The sequence below is a fragment of the Schistocerca gregaria genome, chromosome 9, assembly GCF_023897955.1.
Source record: "Schistocerca gregaria isolate iqSchGreg1 chromosome 9, iqSchGreg1.2, whole genome shotgun sequence".
NCBI lineage: Eukaryota > Metazoa > Arthropoda > Insecta > Orthoptera > Acrididae > Schistocerca > Schistocerca gregaria.
Genome location: NC_064928.1, coordinates 197,685,704 through 197,708,722, shown reverse-complemented (window position 1 = coordinate 197,708,722; position 23,019 = coordinate 197,685,704). Strand labels below are relative to the sequence as shown.

General features: G+C 47.6%; 1 protein-coding gene across 1 annotated transcript in view; it reads right to left on the bottom strand.

Moving 5' to 3' along the window:
* Window positions 1-23,019, bottom strand: part of LOC126291992 (luciferin sulfotransferase-like) — a 99,206-nt gene that overhangs the window by 66,389 nt on the left and 9,798 nt on the right. The window contains exon 2 of the mRNA XM_049985764.1: window positions 16,484-16,698. Coding sequence (XP_049841721.1) covers window positions 16,484-16,685 — 202 coding nt within the window. The 5' untranslated portion in view covers window positions 16,686-16,698. The remainder of the gene's footprint in view (window positions 1-16,483; window positions 16,699-23,019) is intronic.

Sequence of the window (23,019 nt, the reverse complement as noted above, 5' to 3'; positions counted from 1 at the left end):
AATAAACCACAGTGTTGGCTGCTAATGGCAACAGGGGCCGGGACTGGAGGTATCCAATGCTGAGCACAGCATGAAGTTACGGAGCCTAGTTGAACTGCGTAGCCGACGCGTAACTCATAACACTGCTAGGGATGTTGATACAAAGCAGACCAATGGCAACGATAAACAAATCAGACATCGCATTATATCTGGAACTGTTGGCGAAGTTGACATTTCGCCGGAAAGGAAACGAAGCCCAAAAATGGTTCAAATGGCTCTGAGCACTATGGGTCTTAACATCTGAGGTCATCAGTCCCCTAGATCTTAGAACTACGTAAACCTAACTAACCTAAGGACATCACTCACATCCATGCCCGAGGCAGGATTCGAGCCTGCGACTGAAGCGGTCGCGCGGCTTCAGACTGAAGTGCCTAGAACCGCTCGGCCACAACGGCCGGCGAACCGAAGCAATTTCGCACAGTGAGAAGAGATGGCAAGTGAAATACAGGGTGGCACAGGGGAGCGGGAAATTTTGAACGTTACAGTTGGCAGCACTGTTGCGCCGGCAGATATTCGAAGCTTTGCACAATTGATGTGAACGCAATTGCCATTTAGCAATCATGGAGAATTTGACTGGTGCAGAACGTGCAGCAGCTGTGAGAGCGTTTTACGAAAATGGTGATAGTGCGGCTGCCCCATAGAACATTTCGACAGCATTACCAGCTTGGACGTCATGGGCGTGTCCCATCTGCGCATGCCATTAAAACGTGGGTGCGTATTTTTGAATTAACAGGATCTGCCTTGAAGAAGAAACCTCCAGGTGGCATTTTATCGGTACGTACCCCAGAGAACATGCAGCTGCTTGCCGGCCGCGGTGGACTCGCGGTTCTAGGCGCGCTGTCCGGAACCGTGCAATGCTACGGTCGCAGGTTCGAATCCTGCCTCGGGCATGGATGTGTGTGATGTTCTTAGGTTAGTAAGGTTTAAGTAGTTCTAGGTTCTAGGGGACTAATGACCACAGCAGTTGAGTCCCATAGTGCTCAGAGCCATTTGGACCATTTTTTTGCAGCTGCTTTAGCTGCAATCGAGAGAAGCCCTCGGCGCTCCGTTCGACAGCATGCATCTTCTCTAGGGATTAAGCGACGAAGCTTACAAAGAACACTGCACGAATTAGACTTTCATCCCTATAAGTTGCAGATTGTGCAACACTTACATGAACGAGACCCAGCGTCACGTATTGAGTTTAGTAACCAGATATTGGCTAAAATCAACGAGGACGCAAATTTCCTTGGTAACTTATAGATATCAGACGAAGCCCATTTCCACTTGAGCGGATTCGTGAACAAACAGAATTTTCGTTATTGGGCACAGGACAATCCTTATGAGTTTCACCGGCGACCACTGCATAGCGCCAAGGTCACAATATGGTGTGCTGAATCATGTCATTGTATTATCGGCCCTTATTTTTTTGAACGTAAGGATGGTAGTGCAGTGACAGCAACATCCGCTCGATATGTTGAAATGCTTCAAACATTCTTTACACCGAGACTGTACGCGCTTAATCTTGACGTCGAAAACATGTGGTTTCAGCAGGACTGAGCCACGTCACACACTACTCGACAATCGATGGCAGCAGTTCGTCAATTGTTTGGAAGACGCATTATTTCACGTGACGGTGACATGGCATGGCCTGCGAGATCCCCTGATCTTAGTTTGTGCGATTTCTTCCTGTGGGGATGTCTTAAAGGCAAGGTGTACCGTACACGTCCTGCAACAATCCATGAACAAAAGGAGAACATTGAAAACGAAATCCCTGCCATTGCCCAAGATTTGCTACACCACGCATTCCAGAGTCTTCATAACAGGCTGTTAGAGTGCGAACGCCGTACGGGAGCACATCTTCCCGATGTCATACACACCTGGAAATTGAAATTTCCCTGGAAGGGGAAACTTTATTGACACATTCCTGGGGTCAGATACATCACATGATCACACTGACAGAACCACAGGCACATAGACACAGGCAACAGAGCATGCACAATGTCGGCACTAGTACAGTGTATATCCACCTTTCGCAGCAATGCAGGCTGCTATTCTCCCATGGAGACGATCGTAGAGATGCTGGATGTAGTCCTGTGGAACGGCTTGCCATGCCATTTCCACCTGGCGCCTCAGTTGGACCAGCGTTCGTGCTGGACGTGCAGACCGCGTGAGACGACGCTTCATCCAGTCCCAAACATGCTCAATGGGGGGACAGATCCGGAGATCTTGCTGGCCAGGGTAGTTGACTTACACCTTCTAGAGCACGTTGGGTGGCACGGGATACATGCGGACGTGCATTGTCCTGTTGGAACAGCAAGTTCCCTTGCCGGTCTAGGAATGGTAGAACGATGGGTTCGATGACGCTTTGGATGTACCATGCACTATTCAGTGTCCCCTCGACGATCACCAGAGGTGTACGGCCAGTGTAGGAGATCGCTCCCCACACCATGATGCCAGGTGTTGGCCCTGTGTGCCTCGGTCGTATGCAGTCCTGATTGTGGCGCTCACCTGCACGGCGCCAAACACGCATACGACCATTATTGGCACCAAGGCAGAAGCGACTCTCATCGCTGAAGACGACACGTCTCCATTCGTCCCTCCATTCACGCCTGTCGCGACACCACTGGAGGCGGGCTGCACGATGTTGGGGCGTGAGCGGAAGACGGCCTAACGGTGTGCGGGACCGTAGCCCAGCTTCATGGAGACGGTTGCGAATGGTCCTCGCCGATACCCCAGGAGCAACAGTGTCCCTAATTTGCTGGGAAGTGGCGGTGCGGTCCCCTACGGCACTGCGTAGGATCCTACAGTCTTGGCGTGCATCCGTGCGTTGCTGCGGTCCGGTCCCAGGTCGACGGGCACGTGCACCTTCCGCCGACCACTGGCGACAACATCGATGTACTGTGGAGACCTCACGCCCCACGTGTTGAGCAATTCGGCGGTACGTCCACCCGGCCTCCCGCATGCCCACTATACGCCCTCGCTCAAAGTCCGTCAATTGCACATACGGTTCACGTCCACGCTGTCGCGTCATGCTTCCAGTGTTAAAGACTGCGATGGAGCTCCGTATGCCACGGCAAACTGGCTGACACTGACGGCGGCGGTGCACAAATGCTGCGCAGCTAGCGCCATTCGACGGCCAACACCGCGGTTCCTGGTGCGTCCGCTGTGCCGTGCGTGTGATCGTTGCTTGTACAGCCCTCTCGCAGTGTCCGGAGCAAGTATGGTGGGTCTGACACACCGGTGTCAATGTGTTCTTTTTTCCATTTTCAGGAGTGTATTTAAAAAGTAAAGAGACACTTTTGCACATTTTGATTGTAAAGACATACTGAATAATGGCATACTGAAATAAACTTTCGTTAATAAATTACTAGTTTTATGAATTTATCCATGGAAATGACGTTATTTCGAAATTTCGCGTTGCCTTGCGCCACTCTGTATTAGCGTTTGTGCAAGACGAGTGAGCGAATGTGTGGTGTCGTATACGCTCGATTGTACAATGTACACTAGGAGTCGATGGTGGTTGGTTGGTTGATTTGGGGGAGCGGACCAAACAGTGAGGTCATCGGTCTCATCGGATGAAAGAAGAATGGGGAAGGAGATCGGGCGCGCCATTTCAAAGGAACCATCCCGCCATTTGTCTAGAGCAATTTTGGGAAATCACAGAAAACCTGAATCAGGATGGCCGGACGCGGGTTTGAACCGCCGTCCTCCCGAATGTGAGTCCAGTGTGCTAACCACTGCGCCACCTCGCTCGGTGGTACAACGACGACGATACGTGCTTAACAAGTGAGAGTGATATTGAAACAGGTGTCGAGCCATGTACTTCATCATCCTTGTCGAACGAAAAGCCACAAGCGTAATAAGAACAATCGTTGTCCAAGGAACAGGTTGTTGTTGTTGTTGTTGTCTTCAGTCCTGAGACTGGTTTGATGTAGCTCTACATGCCACTCTATCCTGTGCAAGCTTCTTCATCTCCCAGTACTTACTGCAACCTACATCTTTCTGAATCTGCTTAGTGTACTCATCTCTTGGTCTCCCTCTATGATTTTTACCCTCCACGCTGCCCTCCAATGCTAAATTGGTGATCCCTTGATGCCTCAGAACATATCCTACCAACCGGTCCCTTCTTCTTGTCAAGTTGTGCCACAAACTCCTCTTCTCCCAAATTCTATTCAATACCTCCCCATTAGTTATGTGATCTACCCACTAATCTTCGGCATTCTTCTGGAGCACCACATTTCGAAAGCTTCTATTCTCTTCTTGTCCAAACTATTTATCGTCCACGTCTCACTTCCATGTATGGCTACACTCCATACAAATACTTTCAGAAACGACTTCCTGACACTTAAATCTACACTCGCCGTTAACAAATTTCTCTTCTTCACAAACGCTTTCGTTGCCATTGCCAGTCTACATTTTATATCCTCTCTACTTCGACCATCATCAGTTATTTTGCTCCCCAAGTAGCAAAACTCCTTTACTACTTTAAGTGTCTCATTTCCTAATCTAATTCTTTTAATTCGACTACATTCCATTATCCTCGTTTTGCTTTTGTTGTTGTTCATCTTATACCGTCCTTTCAAGACACTGTCACAGGAACAGGTACTGAACATAATTCCGTACATGGAAGATCACAGGCAGCATAGTAAAAAGAAAATCAACAGATTTCGAATAAGTCCGCAGCAATATGACCGTGTAGTGCATACGAAAAACTACAGATATTCAAAATAGGAGAAAGTGTTTGTGGTGTCACCGCCAGGCACCACACTTGTTAGGTGGTAGCCTTTAAATCGGCCGCGGTCCGTTAGTATACGTCGGACCCGCGTGTCGCCACTGTCAGTGATTGCAGACCGAGCGCCGTCACACGGCAGGTCTAGTCTAGAGAGACTCCCTAGCACTCGCCCCTGTTGTTCAGCTGACTTTGCTAGCAATGGTTCACTGCCTACATACGCTCTCATTTGCAGAGACGACAGTTTAGCATAGCCTTCGTCTACATCAATTTCTACGACCTAGCAAGGCGCCATATTCACTCAAGAGCGACGTTTATCATTAATGGATTAAAGTTAAGTATCTAACTAGCTACGTCCGCTTTCTGAATTCTAATTCCTTGTCATGTTCCAGACCTCACGTCAGTAGAGTTCTTCCCTCCTCACGCCAGCCTGCGTGAGCTAAAACGCGTGCATTTCGACCCCCACTAGTAACACGGTGTTGGCTCTTCTGCCAACCCAACAGTGTTCATACGTTTCAAGGGTGTTCAGTATAATTTACGGGATGTGCATGATAGTGCGCTACTATGTTATACACATCAAATTGCGGGCGACATAGATTACTGTGAATTCAAGCGAAACAGTGGATGGTTGCATAATTCCAAACAGTCCTACGGAACTGGAAGATGTAAGCTAACGAAATTCCAAACAAAGCGTTAACTTGACGATGCACAGCAAACTGTGGAATCGGCTCAAAAATTTATAGATGAGATAAGCAGACTTATGCCATCGTCTAGTAAGCAATTTGTTTCCAACTCCAACTGATCGGAATTTCAAGAGGGAATGCATAGGAAAGGAACCCTGGAAATTAGAGGTACCAAGAGAGTTGTATGAAGATCAGCTAATATAAGTGCCTTAACGTATTCGTATATAATTATGACAACTGTAAATCTGAATGGTAAATTGGCCGGGAATTTATTTTGGAAATTCTTAATTTATTTTTACATGGACTGGAATAACTGACGAGGTGAAACTTCTTTATTTAATTCTGAAACTGCTGAGTGAAACTGCTTAATGCAACTGAACCATCTAAAACTGCTGAGTAAAACTGAACGTACTGACACATTGCTTGTCTTTATCATTTCAACACTGACCTACAGATTTATTCCTGACAAATACAACTCGAACTTTCAAATAACTTCCGGGAATTCAGCCAGGTAACACTTTCAGCGACAGCCGATATTTCGGCGGGATAACACCCCGCCATTTTCAAGGCAAACTGCAACGGACAGGCGGCGTACATGTAAAATTTAAAACCTCGGTTCTCGGACTGAAGCAGGAAAGATAACACACACACTGAACGCTAGTGCCACCAAAGATGACCAAAGTCAGAGCTATCGATAGTGAGACTACGAATTCGCAGGTGAGACAGCATTGACTCAGCCCCTCTGTTTTTTGATAAGGGAGAGAGTTGTTTTCATTAATGGCGGGGTGTTCTCAAGCCGAAATATCTGCGGTCGCTGAAAGTGTTACCTGGCTGAATTCCCGCAAGTTATTTGAAAATTGTATACGCCAGGAGAAACTCAGGTCTCAACTCGAACTTATTCATTTATTACCCACAACATACAAGGATAGCACACTATGACTATTACTGAACACAAAAGAATGACCTTGGATCATAAAAAATCTTAAATATAACCCATACATTCCATAAGTCACTTACCTCACAGAAAATCTTCATGACACGAACTACAGCAAATACAGCAAGCATACAGCCAGCAAAATAAAAAGATTCTAACTACTATAGGCTCTAACCACTAATATGGATGTGGTTAGCAAAGTAAAGATTTTGTTGCAGAGCAGACAATGTATTTACTTATAGCAGATTTTACCTTAATCATGTGACAACCAGTTAAAAATTATATAATTGTGCGTGACATCTAGTTCCAAAAATTATATGGTTCAAATGGCTCTGAGCACTATGGGACTCAACTGCTGTGGTCATAAGTCCCCTAGAACTTAGAACTACTTAAACCTAACTAACCTAAGGACATCACACACATCCATGCCCGAGGCAGGATTCGAACCTGCGACCGTAGCAGTCGCGCGGTTCCGGACTGAGCGCTTAGAACCGCTAGACCACCGCGGCCGGCAAAAATTATATAATCACCAATAATATTAAATCTCCAAGACAGACATGTCCAGACCGTCCGCTCGCGCTAACACGTCAGACCTCTAACCTCCATCACTGCTAACGATTAACGTATAACTTCCACCACTGCTGGCTATACAGTTCTAACTGCGAGTCGACCAGCCACCGAGTCTCTTACAGAGTGCGCACAGCGCTGTCAGACTTATTAATGCACTCTATCGCACAGCCAACATACAAACACATAAACAGGCTACTTACAATTTATTGTGTCGCGAGTGCCCGGAGGTGCTTGGCCCTCTACGATTCCGTCTCGTGTGCGTGATCTTGCAAGGGCAGTAGGGAATATTTACGCCACAGCAACCAAGAGTTAGAAAATGAGCGAAGAGAAACACAACTAAGGCATGAGCACTGCTTTTGGCCAATAGCAGGTCCGGACAAATTGCTTTTGCTTGATTGCTGATTAGCGAATAAGAAACATGCGCCTTTAGAGCAGTTCACACCACCTAGAACAGGGCCGGCCACGGCGTGCCAGACTTCAGCGTGAAGGGTAAGGTGTGAGGATGCCGGGTGAACCTAAGGCTCCGTCTACGCTTTGCTCGCTCCCTCCCGGAACTATCCGATCTACCGTCGCATTTCGTTGAGCACTGCGGTGCGGCATTCTCCGGTCGCCACAACTACACTACTGGCCATTAAAATTGCTACACCAAGAAGATGGCGTACTACAGAAGCGAAATTTAACCGTCAGGATGAAGATGCTGTGATATGCAAATGATTAGCTTTTCAGAGCATTCACACAAGGTTGACGCCGGTGGCGACACCTACAACGTGCTGACATGGGGAAAGTTCCCAACCGATTTCTCATACACAACAGCAGTTGACCGACGTTACCTGGTGAAACGTTGTTGTGATGCCTCTTGTAAGGAGGAGAAATGAGTACCATCACGTTTCCGAATTTGATAAAGGTCGGATTGTAGCCTATCACGATTACGGTTTATCGTATGGCGACATTGCTGCTCGCGTTGGTCGAGATCCAATGACTGTTAGCAGAATATGGAATCGGTAGCTTCAGGCGGGTTATACGATACGCCATGCTGGAGCCCACCGACCTCGTATCACTGGCAGTCGAGATGACAGGCATCTTATCCGCATGGCTGTAACGGATTGTGCAGCCACACATCGATCCCTGAGTCAACAGATAGGGACGTTTGCAATACAACAACCATTTCCGCGAACAGTTCGACGACGTTTGCAGCAGCATGGACTATCAGCTCGGAGATCGTGGCTGCGGTTACCCTTGACGCTGCATCACAGACAGGAGCGACTGCGATGGTGTACTCAACGACGAACCCGGGTGCACGAATGGCAAAACGTCATTATATCGGATGAATCCAGGTTCTGTTTACAGCATCATGGTGGTCGCATCCGTGGTTGGCGACGTCGCGGTGAACGTACATTGGAAGCGTGTATTCGTCATCGCCATACTGGCGTTTCACCCGGCATGATGCTATGGGGTGCCATTGGTTACACGTCTCCGACACCTCTTGTTCGCATTGACGGCACTTTGAACTGTGGACGTTACATTTCACATGTGTTACGACCTGTGGCTCTACCCTTCATTCGATCCCTGAGAAACCCTACATTTCAGCAGGATAATGCACGACCGCATTTTGCAGGTCCTGTACGGGCCTTTCTGGATACAGAAAATGTTCGACTGCTGCCCTGGCCAGCACATTCTCCAGATCTCTCACCAATTGAAAACGTCTGGTCAATGGTAGCCGAGCAACTGGCTCGTTGCATTACACCAGTCACTACTCTTGATGAATTGTGGTATCGTGTTCAAGCTGCATGGGCAGCTGTACCTGTACACACCATCCAAGCTCTGTTTGACTCAATGCCCAGGCGTATCAAGGTCGTTATTACGGCCAGAGGTGGTTGTTCTGGGCACTGATTTCTCAGGATCTATGCACCCAAATTGGGTGTAAATGTAATGTCAGTTCTAGTATAATGCATTTGTCCAATGAATACCCGCTTATCATCTGCATTTCTTCTTGGTGTAGCAATTTCAATTGCTAGTAGTGTATCTTCAATTCTGCAGAATCCTGGTGTCTGTGCTTGTTACCGTTCGCCTTTTGTTTGTGAAATAAAAGACGTTCACAGCTCCAGTGGCTGTTTGCACAAAAAGAGGGAGTCTACCAATCTGTCGTCACAAGCCTTTAAAAATAAATGGGAGTGATAGAAGAGGTGGATGAGAATTCTCGATATGTATTACGCAGTCGCATAAGGGACGTGCACCCCAAATTTCCTATGAATCATTACAATACTCTGCAGAAAGAATCTAAAGATTAAGTTTGACACAAAAGATCAAAAAATTACAGCGGTCTACAGACGGGATTCATTGTTCTCTCCATCAAGAAACATTTTGCGTTATCTCTGCAGGCATGGAGTTCGTGAAGAATTGGTGGCACGAGTACTAAAATTTTTGAAGCCACACGCATCTTTCCACTGTCAGTTGCAGCAATTTTCGATGTAATTAAACGAAGAATATGCAGATATAATGCATTGTGATTGTTTTCCACCGTGTACAAACTCTAGGGATTGATCGATGAGAGGATAAGGAACAAAAAAGGTCTAACGAATTTATGTGCGTAATGCATGTTTTCCATGCTGGAGACCATTTATTCAGTCATACTTTGTTACAGAGACTACGGTCTAATACGCGCCGTACCATGCAGCCACAGTTACACTATGCATGGCAACGAGCGGCGGGCATCAAATTCTTATCAGGAGACCTATCTCCGCCGAGTACAGGGTAAGCCAGACCACCGTGTCCAAAATTCCCCGTGATAATTGTTACTACCCTTAACACTTACTGCATGATGAGGGCTTACTAGCGACTCACTTTCCACATCTTGAGCAGTTTTGTCACTAGGTTCTTCACCAGATAATCACGATTCCGGTATTTGTGTCTTGCGTCCTATTCACAGACGAGGCAACCTTTACGGGAAATGGTATCTTCAACTTTCATAACAGTCATCTGTGGGACAGTACACAGAACCCCCATGGTATGCAGACAGTGATTCATCAGCATCGATGCAGCCAGAATGTGTGGGCTGGGATAACTGGGGACCAAATTTTGGGACCAGTCTTTCTACAATGTCGCCGGAACTAACGGTGACTTTTCCTCTCCCGCTGGAAGAAGTTCCATCATTGATTCAATGGGTTATGCGGCTGCTACATTATGTTGCTGTAGCCCACTTCGCCGTTAAGGTCAGGACGCATCTCAATCATGTTTTCCCTGATCGATGGATTGGACGATGAGGTCCAGTTGCATGGCCTGCTCGATCAACGGATCTCAACCTGTGCGGTTTCTGGTTATGGGGCCATCTCAAAAGTATCGTGTACGCAGAGCCCATTCCAATAGTGGAGACACTGAAGCGGCGTATTCGTGCTGTCTTTGCACTGTTTGGATGAGCCCGGCCGATGTGAACGTGTGAGACAGAACATGCTATGTCACGTTCACGTGTGCGTTGAGGCACATGAAAACCGTTTTCACCACATGCTGTGACTGTGGCTGCATGGCGCGAAGCGCGTTTGACCACAGTTTCTGTAAGAATGTATTGTAACCGCCCCGGTGGTCCCGGTCGCCTACAGTGGACTGGATGGCCGAGCGGAGACCTCTCCAGTTGTCAGGATGCTAGGAAATGGCTGTAGAAGTGTCAGAAACGCCAAAGAAACATTATTAATTCATAACACCTTTATTCCTGCCGAGTACAATGTGGCTTGGTGATATCAACGACCTTCCCCGAGTCCTCGCTGACTCGTAGCGATGACACCAGATCCGGGCCTCGCAGTCTTGCTAGCGCAGAGCCGCGTGCTGTGACGTAGCAGAGGAATGCCCTTACTTCGGCCGCGTGTGGCTGGCGGTGTCCGGCTGGCCGGCCGGCTCGGCGGCGGACAGCAGGTGGCTCCGGGTTGGAGTCCCGGTGCTGTCGGCACGAGAGGCGTTCTCGTAGTGCGGAGTGTACTCTATCCCACCCCGTCTTCTTCCCTGCTCCTCCTGGTGGCTCGTCCGCGGTGGACGAGCGGAACGGGCTGCAGTCCCCCAGCGTCGTCGGATCACCCGGTTGTGACGGCGGATGCACAGGGCCTAGGCCCCGCACGATCTCGACGACAGCTCACTGATGTGGTCAGCATTGGCGGCGAGCGAGTCTGCCACGATGTCTGCTAATCCTGGGTCGATGATTGACAGCGGCAGCAGAGAGGACCAGAGCTTGTACTGTCCCCTCACGTCTGCTGCTGGATGGGCCGCCCTTACTGCAACATCTCCTTTATTAACATGTCGCTCACCGAGCTGAGCGCTACGCGGCGACCCAGTACACATCTCACTGCAAGTCTAACTGCGAGAGCGAGTGCCTTGTAGCTATCAAAGCTGGCTTATTTAAAGGAAGCACGAGCGACGTCCTGACGTAATGCTCGTTTGTAATGACCGCATTCGTTCCACTTATACTGCTGATTCATCTGTCGTACTCTCTCCTTAGGTGTTCTTGCGACAGAGTTACCTGCTGTTGTGGCAGACTGAGGCGAAGTTTTGAAATGCAGTACAGCTGACGCTATACCTCTTTCTTGCACTCTACGAAAGTCTCCGTCTCACACAAATCCGCGTTATAAGCAATTCCCTCTCGCCTGTTGTGTGTAACCAGGCCATTGCCCCTGCGTGACGACACATTCCGATATACGTGCAATTCTAAAAAATGGTTCAAATGGCTCTGAGCACTATGGGACTCAACTGCTGTGGTCATTAGTCCCCTAGAACTTAGAACTACTTAAACCTAACTAACCTAAGGACATCACCCACATCCATGCTCGAGGCAGGATTCGAACCGACCGTGGCAGTCGCACGGTTCCGGACTGCGCGCCTAGAACCGCGAGACCCGTGCAATTCTCTTAGCTCTTGGCTAACCTACTGGCTCTGGCTCTCGGCATAGGCAACGGAACTTTGACAATATTCCACGTTTCCAACTCTTTACTATTCCGCGACACTACAGTATGACTGAGTAAATGGTCTCTAGCATGGAGACCATGCGTTTCCGGACGTAAGTTAGACCTTTCTTGTTCCGTATCCTCTCATCGATTGGTCGCTAGAGTTTGTACACGCTGAACAAGTACATTGCTTTAGTGAAGGGACATGCCTGGAACGATTTATTCATTTAAAACTTGCTGTTGGTGAGTTTATAGAGTAGAAATGAGTGCAGGGACGAAATTTAGAACATCTAGAATGAACTGCAGACCTTGCATCTTAAGTGGACTTGACTGCACACTGCTCACAGTGACACACTGCAAGGTGAGAAACAACTTCATTTTGATTCGACGGGGATGCATTTAAAAAGAAAATTGTAGAAGTTGGCTCTGAGAAACATAGTCCAATTCACGAAGGTCACTGGCATTAAAGAAAAAAGGTTCAAATGGCTCTGAGCACTATGGGACTTAACATCTGAGGTCATCACTGCCCTAGACTTAGAACTACGTAAACCGAACTGACCTAAGGACATCCATGCCCTAGGCAGGATTCGAACCTGCGACCGTAGCAGCAACGCGGTTCCAGACTGAAGCGCCTCGAACCGAGCGGCCACAGCGGCCCGCAAAGAGAATAGGAAGTTTTGAGAATTCATTTTGGCCTCGAAAGTATTGCACAGATAGTTTCCTAAACATTTTGAGAAGACTGCTAGTGTCACATCTATTTTGGAGGGGTTTCCAAGACGGTTAGCAGTTTCAGTTGAAAGCGTCCCTGTGCATGAGTTGATTGATGAGCAGGATAATTTCCGTTTTAAAGGAAAATCACTTTAACGTTACACCTGTCCAGGACGTCTACATTGCTTTCTTCAGGTAGTTTTACGCCTCCACAGTGAGGATGCAAAAGTGTTGCTATATTTCGACCTAGAACTGTGTCAAAGACGTTTTGTTTTCGATTATGAAACTAAGTAAATCACGATTACGCAACAACCTTAGTGCGAAAATCTGTCAATTTTTCTCTGCTTCTGTCCATATAACGACAAGTTGACCAGATAAAAATTCTATGTGTTTTGTGGACCAAAGTCCGCACCGGTAACTGAGAGGTCAGAACAACAAAATGTCAATCATAAAGGCCCGGGTTCGATTCCCGGCTTTGTCGGAGATTTTCTCCGCTCACAGACTCGGTGTTGTGCTGTCCTAATCATCATCATTTCATCCCATCGAGGCGCAAGTCGCCGAAGTGGCGTCAAATCGAAAGACTTGCACCCGGCGAACGATCTACCCAACGGGAGGTCCCACTGGCAAGACACTTACATTTAATTTTAGTGGACCAAAAATGAATAACTAATACTGAAAATAGTATTTGTTTGTGATCTGTATTCTTGAGAAATGTGGAATACAAAAGCAAGTCGTACATGCTGCTTTGCGTTTAAATGGGATTGTGAAATCAGCAACTATTTTTACTCTTTTTACACACACCAGCACCTTTAAACCATACATATGTAGACTCAGTCTCATTTTCCTTGCCTACATCATGATACGTTACAACTAGAGGCATACTAGAACTAAAATAATATGTTCCAATGTCCCTGGCGAGCGGTATAGCCACCCTGTCTAGGGGGCCTTGCCACGGTTCGTGTGGCTCCCCCTGTCGGAGGTTTTAGTCCTCGCTCGGGAATGGATGTGCGTGTTGTCCTTAATGTAAATAGTTTATGTTGAATTAAGTAGTGTGTAAGCCTAGGGACCGATGACCTCAGCAGTTTGGTCCCATAGGAACTTACCACAAAGTTCCAAATTTTTCCAATTGACAAGAACAGGGGAAAGAATACAGTACAAGAAGAATAAGCAGCTTTGAGATACAAAATAGTGAAGGCAGCAGAGAATCAAGTAGGTAAAAAAGACGAGGGATAATAAAATCCTTGGGTTGAGCAGATAAGCGGTAAGCACTGACGTCACATGTGCTGAAAGATTCAGGGCCAAGGTTATCTTCAACGTCACCACATCGTGCTATAGCAGCTGTTATCCACCCACAACCATGTTGCGCAGCATCACTCTTGGTAGAATGAAATTTTCACTCTACAGCCGAGTGTGCGCTGATATGAATCTTCCTGGCAGATTAAAACGGTGTGCCGGACCGAGACTCGAACTCGGGACCTTTGCCTTTAGCGGGCAAGTGCTCTACCAACTGAGCTACCTAAGCACGACTCCGCCCCGTCCTCACAGCTTTATTCCGCCAGTACCTCGCCTCCTACCTTCCAAACTTCACAGAAGCTCTCCTGTGAATCTTGCAGAACTAGCACTCCTGGAAGAAAGGATATTGCGGAGACATGACTTAGCCACAGCCTGGGGATTGTTTCCAGAATGAGATACTCTCCAGCGCAATGTGCGCTGCTATGAAGCTTCCTGACATATTAAAACTGTGTGCTGGGCCGAGACTCGAACTCGGCACCTTTGTCTTTCGCGGGCAAGTGCTCTACCATCTGAGCAACCCGAACACGACTCTCGACCCGTCGTGCGTGGGTAGCTCAGATGGTAGAGCACTTGCCCGCGCAAGCCAAAGGTTCCGAGTTCGAGTCTCGGTCGGCACACAGTTTTAATCTCTCAGGAAGTATCATTCTTCGTAAATGTAAAGTTCAGAACACCCCCAACAAAAAGCTATGGGTGTCAGTGTGAGGTATTTCTGGGCATCTGTGTGAGTCGCAGCATGATTTGCTGCGCAACTCTGAGTCATTTGAAATTTGGCTGCAGTTCGCAATTCTGGCTGTGGTAACGGCAGCGGTGCTGGAGTTGCTCGACCGTTACCGGAGATTTTGTGCACTTCCGGTTGCGCGGAGACGCCGATAAGGCTGCTTGTAAGCTACAGATAGCATTGCGTGATCAGTATTGGCGCAGAGCTCGGCTGCTGCACACGCAGCTGCATTGGACGACTCGGGGTGCCGCATTGTTATAGGAGGATAAGAGCCTATGTGGTCGGGGGTTTCTGCTGACTGAGGACGTACGAGACGCAACAGTAGAGGAACCAAACAGAAAAGGCGGATGGGATATGTAATTTATTGCTCCTCCAGCCATTACTTTTGTGCCTTTCAATTTTCTATTGGTACGATATGCTGTGTAAACGAAAAATAAAGAGTAAGCCCTCTGCGTCTCAGTAGTAATACACTACTGGCCATTAAAATTGCTACACCACGAAGATGACGTGCTACAGACGCGAAATTTAAACGGCAGGATGAAGATGCTGTGATAAGCAAATGATTAGCTTTTCAGAGCATTCACACAAGGTTTGCGCCGGTGGCGTCACCTACAACGTGCTGACATGAGGATAGTCTCCAACCGATTTCTCATACACAAACACCAGTTAACCGGCGATGCCTGGTGAAACGTTGTTGTGATGCCTCTTGTAAGGAGCAGAAATGCGTACCATCACGTTTCCGAATTTGATAAAGGTCGAATTTTAGCCCATCGCGATTTCGGTTTCTCGTTTCGCGACATTGCTGCTCACGTTGATCGTGATCCTATGACTGTTAGCAGATATGGAATCGGTGGGTTCAGGAGGATAATACGGAACGCCGTGCTGGATCCCAACGGCCTCGTATCACTAGCAGTCGAGATGACAGGCATCTTATCCGCATCTATCTGAGTCAACAGATAGGGACGTCATTATATCGGATGAATCCAGGTTCTGTTTACAGCGCATGGTGGTCGCATCTGTGTTTGGCGACATCGCGGTGAACCCACATTGGAAGCGTGTATTCGTCGTCGCCATACTGGCGTAACAACCGGCGTGATGGTATGGGGTGTCATTGGTTACCCGTGACGGTCACCTCTTGTTCGCATTGACGGCACTTTGAACAGTGGACGTTACATTTGAGATGTGTTACGACTCGTGGCTCTACCCTTCATTCGATCCCTGCGAAACCTTACATTTCAGCAGGATAATGCACGACCGCATGTGGTAGGTCCTCGTACGGAAAGGTATAGGTGTTCATTCTTTTCGCCCGCTATACGAGATTGGAATAATAGAGAATTGTGAAGGTGGTTCTATGAACCCTCTGCCAGGCTCTTAAATGTGATTTGTAGGGTATCCATGTAGATATAGATGCAGATGTACATGCAGTTCGCTTTTCATCGACCAGCGGTACTAAAAACAGTAGGATGAGTTGCCTTACTCCCCTGGCCACCAAATTCCCCGGATTTAATCCTAATCAAGAATGTGTGGGAGCACGTCAATCGCACTTTACGCGCGATAGATACTCGACTAAGAAACCGAGCAAAGCTGGCCATGGTTCTAGACTCCACATTCCCGCCGATACAACTTACTGACTCTCTTCTTGTACATCTCACAGAGGCACGCACTGCGAAACGTGGCTGTTCAGGCTTTTGACAGGTGGTCACTTTGAGTCTACAGTGTACAAAGTGGTCTGCGGAAGGGCTGGTGTGGCACTGTGAAACAGCCTGCAGTTGCTCCTTGTGAAATAGTTGTGTAGAGAGAGAGAGAGAGAGAGAGAGAGAGAGAGAGAGAGGGCTCACCTTCTCTCTCTTCGTGTCACCGACAAAGCACAGCGGCGCTGAGGAGAGCAGTGCTGTCGGCACTCACCGCACTTGGGCAGCGTGACGATCCACACGTCGTCCGGCCGGACCTCCAGGTCGAGGATCCTGCGGGCGTCCCGCATGTACCTGGCCGGCAGCACGCAGCCCGGGGGACGGACGCGGACGTGATCCTCCCTCAGAGGCCCGCGTACACTAGACACGAACTTCACCGCCAGCGGCGAGCGCAGCTTCTCCGCCCTCAGGGACATTTTATACCCTCACCTGTAACATTGTGAGCGTGGGGTCGATCTGACATTCTGTTATTCTGCTCAGCGGATTAATCTGAAATGTACCCTTTACCCTGTGGCTCCTGCAAGAGGCAATTTTAAAGAAAACTCCTCATGTTATTAATAGACGTTCTCTAACTTGAGACATATAGAGCAAGCCGCTTTCGTCAGCCCATTAAGGCGTCTTGCGTATTGAGAAACCGCTCATTGTACGCTCACTGACTGCGAATTGGAGGTAAAAAGCGATGCAGTCATGTCCAATCTGTAAGCAAACAGTCGAAATGCAATATATAGGGTGAGTCACCTAACATTACCGCTGGATATATTTCGTAAACCACATAAAATGCTGACGAATCGATTCCACAGACAGAACGTGAGGAAAGGGGCTAGTGTAATTGGTTAATACAATCCATACAAAAATGCACGGAAGTATGTTTTTCAACACAAACCTACGTTTATTTAAATGGAACCCCGTGTGTTTTCTTAGCACATCTGAACATATAAACAAATACGTAATCAGTGCCGTTTGTTGCATAGAAAAATGTTAATTACATCCGGAAATATTGTAACCTTAAGTTGACGCTTGAGTACCACTCCTCCGCTGTTCGATCGTGTGTTTCGGAGAGCACCGAATTACGTAGGGATCCAAAGGGAACGGTGATGGACTTTAGGTACAGAAGAGACTGGAACAGCACATTACGTCCACATGCTAACACCTTTTTATTGGTCTTTTTCACTGACGTACATGTACATTACCATGAGGGGTGAGGTACACGTACACACGTGGTTTCCGTTTTCAATTACGGAGTGGAACAGAGTGTGTCCCGACATCTCAGGCCAATAGATGTTCAATGCGGTGGCCATCATTTGCTGCACACAATTGCAATCTCTGGCGCAATGAATGTCGTACTCGCCGCAGTACATCTGGTGTAATGTCGCCGCAGGCTGTCACAATACGTTGTTTCATATCCTCTGGGGTTGTAGGCACATCACGGTACACATTCTCCTTTAACGTACCCCGCAGAAAGAAGTCCAGAGGTGTAAGATCAGGAGAACGGGCTGACCAATTTATGCGTCCTCCACGTCATATGAAACACCCGTCGATCCTATCAAGAGTCAGCCTAGTGTTAATTGCGGAATGTGCAGGTGCACCATCGTGCTGATACCACATACGTCGACGCGTTTCCAGTGGGCCATTTTCGAGCAACGTTGGCAGATCATTCTGTAGAAACGCGATGTATGTTGCATCTGTTTGGGCCCCTGCAACGAAGTGAGGACCAATGAGGTGGTCGCCAATGATTCCGCACAATACATTTACAGTCCACGGTCGCTGTCGCTCTACCAGTCTGAGCCAGCGAGGATTGTCCACGGACCAGTAATGCATGTTCCGTTGAGTCACTGCCCCGTGGTTTGTAAAAAAAAGAACTGCAACGCATTCTCTGTTAATGTCCATTGACAGAATTGCACTCGATGATTAAAGTCAACACCATGTAATTGCTGATGTAGCGACACATGAAACGGGTGAAGGCGGTGACGATGCAGTATGCGCATGACCTTTACTTCTGCCAGTACCTCGTCTCGTACCTTCCAAACTTTACAGAAGCTCTCCTGCGAACCTTGCAGAACTAACACTCCTGAAAGTGAGTGTCATATCAGCGCACACTCCGCTGCAGAGTGAAAATTTCATTCTGGAAACATCCCCCAGGCTGTGGCTAAGCCATGTCTCCGCAATATCCTTTCTTTGAGGAGTGCTAGTTCTGCAAGGTTCGCAGGAGAGCTTCTGTAAAGTTTGGAAGGTAGGAGACGAGGTACTGGCAGAAGTAAAGTTGTGAGTACCGGCCGTGAGTCGTGCTTCGGTAGCTCAGTTGGTAGAACACTTGCCCGCGAAAGGCAAAGGTCCCGAGTTCGAGTCTCGGTCGGGCACACAGTTTTAATCTGCCAGTAAGTTTCATATCAGCGCACACTCCGCTGCAGAGTGAAAATCTCATTCTGGAAACATCGTACACTATCAACGGTGACATCCGCCGCTGTTTCTTACAGCATGGGTTACGTGCTCCGCCTACCATCGACGAATGTGCAGAAAAATGCTAGACGGTAATGGTATGTGGAAGGACGTCACTGGCGACAGGAATGGCATCAGTGTTTACGGACGAATCGAGGTTCTGTGTGTTTGAAAATAATGACCGTATTTTGGTTCGCCACAGACAGAGTGTACGGAATCACAGTGACTGCGTTAGCACAAGCCATCGGCGCCAGCTAAAGGTCTTATGGTGTGGGTACAGCCGCAAATCATAGTTGGTGCGTGTTCAGGGCACTGTGACCAGAGTGACCTACGTGAATGACGTCCTGCGACCCGCAGCCACACCCTTTCGGCACAACGCCCCAGATGCCATTTTTCAGCAAGACAATGCACGACCACATGTTGCTACATGAACACATGCCTTCTTGGTGTCACAGGATGTCAGCCTTTTGCCCTGCCACGCAAGATCACCAGTGTGGTGTGTGGGGTTGATCTGCTATTCTGTTATTCTGCGCAACGGATTAAGCTGAGATGTACCCTTTACCCTGTGGCTCCTGCAAGATGCGATTTCCACCCCCACACTACTACAGAAGTCAGACAGACGCTCCTAACGTTCTAAAGAGAAATGCCTGAAAAACTTTCAGCAATAAATATCTCCTGCAGTAGTCTGCTGAAAGGGAATGACACAAAAATTCACGAAATTTCTTACATAACTAGTGAGATACTTGGGTACTGGAGTAGTACTAGTTAGTGTAAGAAAAACATGAAACTAACAAAGTTATTATTTATTTTGCAAAAATTCCGAGAAATCACAATGGTACTTTTAGTTATGAATTGAACAAATTATATCCTGGTTCTTTTCGGAACGTGAAATTACCTCTCAAGGATAGGATTCGCTAATGAAATTTCTATACAAAGTTTAAGATGGTTGTCGACTTGGCAGATGGCTGAGAGGCGCGCCTACTCAACTTGAATAATTATCCTTTAGAATGTTGCTAGCTACGGCGTGGTGTGCGTATGCAAGACCTTCGGTACACACACCATCAGATTATTTGACTTGTGGCTCTAACGAAGTAGGCGAGAGTCAGTAATGTCTCGTGGTCTTAACATGGCGTGTTTATCTTCTGCCATTAGGCCAGAGAATAGAAAAGCCACTTGCACGCTTAGAGTAGCAGATTGACGGTGACCAACTTGAAACACCACTTGATTAATGTTCAAACACATTTATTAAAATAATAACAACAACAAAAATAACTTGATTCTGGATGCTATTTACAGTTGACAATCTGAAGTTCCTTTGGTCTTAGTATGTTAATCTTAATCTCACATGTCTCTGATACTTGACAAAGTGTCTATACATTTATCTTCATGGCCATGTACAGGAATATGATAATGTTATTAGGCGCAGACTGAAACTTGACTACAGACTAACGCAGACTGGTGTTGACATATGCAGACTGACTAATCGGAGGTCTATACACTCGTTATAATACCCCGCACATTCAGGTATCACTGCACGAGTGTGATCCATGAGGAGAAAAGGTTCTACGTTAACAGCAATCTCATTGGCTGCATGATATATTAATACGCGGATCGGCGGAAGCAGAGTTTGGTCCGTCTCTAAGACAGCGCCATCTCGTAGTGCAGAGATGGACAAGCGCTGCGCCCGCACTGTTGTGCTTAGCGGGGCGCACTCTAGTGGGAAAGTTGTGTATGCGCTGACTATGGGGAACTATGTACACAACATAGGGTCTAGGCTGTCGCGTGTGAAATGCAGTGAAGTGTACTGTTGTGGAGGAAATATGGGGCTTGCAATAGCTGTAGCGCACAATACCGTAAGCTGTGATGACTGCTGTCTGCGCCGCTCGCTGCTGACAAATAAGATAACTCTCGTTCTATCTCGATTGACCTTCGTCAATCAAACTCTCCCTACGCCTTGATGAAGTCAAGGATTCCTATTCGCCCCTAGTCTAACTACTGGCGTGATACACCGGTCAGATAACCAGTCCACCGCAATGCCACTCAAAAATTCGCTCGCAGGCATTTAACTATAACTCTGTCCGTTCACACCGCATAATAAGTGTGTCGGCCAACACAGTGAATAACGCTTTATCACAAGGACCCAATATAAAGTCGCACTTCTATTCGCTTTCGACAGAGGTGTTCTCCCAGTGAAGTACTAAGGAGACATTTGTTCCTACTTAAAGAGCGACAACGGAAGGGCCCCTCTCGACGCCAGACGTGAAGGTCTCCTCCATCACTCCTTCAGCTCAAGGCGTCAGAAATATCGTCTGCCTATCAGCATTGCTCTTCTAAAACGGGAGAATAACGTTTTGTTTAAGGCGACCAATCCGGAAATCTGTAGTATCGGCGTTTGGCGTTGGATGTCTCCCTGTGAAAATCTCTGAAACTGTGTGCTATATGTAAAGAATGCGTAGGCTGGCCGCTACCACACAATGTAGCGGAATTTGCTTTTAAGCCGAACACGGGGTCGTTCTTCTTTTCACTTGGGCAAATGTTGTCTGCTCTACAGGTGGTCAAGGTTGACTCGTCCTCTGAAGGGACCGGCCTTCCGGTGTGCAGTCTGTTTTTCCTTAACTAAAATCTCCTGTGACCGTCGTGTCTGGAATGTATGTGTGTACGCCAGCCTCGAGTATTTCAACCACAGCGCGCATTTGCGATTTATTAGTTATTTGCATATCGTTTACATGAATTCATACAACATTGACTTTATCTTATCGAGTTTGGATTCGAATGAAGCGTCTTGATGTGCAGAATATGATCGTGAGGGCGGAATATGTCAGCAATGGAGGTCAGGAGGCCACGACGTCTTACAACATGAAACGTACGCGATACTGATTCCCATCAGCTGTCTAATTCTTGTTGTACCCTTGAGTCTGAACACTGGTTTCATCCAGCTCTCACATTACAATACCCAGCCTCTTAAACCTGCAAAACTGCTAGGCTGAAGAGATATTCAGACAGTTGTACTTTGTGTATAACCAATAGACTTGACGAACTGTCAAAGTTTACTGAAGAGGAGCCTCTGGCAGCTGTAGGTGTAGGAAACGTGCAGCAGTCCTCAGCAGCTAGGGAACCTATGTCAGCTGCAAATTCTAACAGCAAGGTCCTGCTGATAGGTAGTTGGCTTGACAGAAGTGTGGGCCAGCAGTTGCAGGAAGTGTTTGGGAGTTAGTGACAGGCCACCAGCATTGTGAAGCCTAGTACAGCGTTCCCTCAGGTGACTGTTAAAATAGGGGATATACGCTATTGCCCATTAAAATTGCTACACCAAGAAGAAATGCAGATGATAAACAGGTATTATTGGACAAATATATTATACTAGAACTGACATTACATTTTCACACAATTTGGGTGCATAATCCTTAGAAATCAGTACGAAGAACAATCACGTCTGGCCGTAATAACAGCCTTGATACGCCTGGGCATTGAGTCAGACAGAACGTGGATGGCGTGTACAGGTACAGCTGCCCATGCAGCTTCAACACGATACCACAGTTCATCAAGAGTAGTGACTGGCGTACTGTGACGAGCCAGTTGCTCGGCCACCATTGACCAGACGTTTTCAATCTGGAGAATGTGCTGGCCAGGACAGCAGTCGAACATTTTCTGTATCCAGAAAGGCCCGTACAGGACCTGCAACATGCGGTCGTGCATTATCCTGCTGAAATGTAGGGTCTCGCAGGGATTGAATGAAGGGTAGAGCCAGGGGTCGTAACAGATCTGAAATGTAACGTCCACTGTTCAAAGTGCCGTGAATGCGAACAAGAGGTGACAGACGTATAACCAACGGCACCCCAGACCATCACGCCGGGTCATACACCAACATGGCGATGACGAGTAAATGCTTCCAATGTGCGTCCACCGCGATGTCGCCAGACACGGATGCGACCATCATGATGCTGTAAACAGAACCTCGATTCATCCGAAAAAAAATGAGGTTTCGCCATTCGTGCACCCAGGTTCAGACGTTTAGTACACCATCGCAGACGCTCCTGTCTGTGATGTAGCGTCAAGGGTACCACAGCCATGGTCTCCAAGCTGATAGTCCATGCTGCTGCAAACGTCGTCGAACTGTTCGTGCAGATGGTTGTTGTCTTGCAAACGTTCCCATCTATAGACTCAGGGATCGAGATGTCGCTGCACGATCCGTTACAGCCATGCGTATAAGATGCCTGTCATCTCGACTGCTAGTGATACGAGGCCATTGGGATCCAGCACGGCGTTCCGTGTTACCCACCTGAACCCACCGATCCCATATTCTGCTCACAGTCA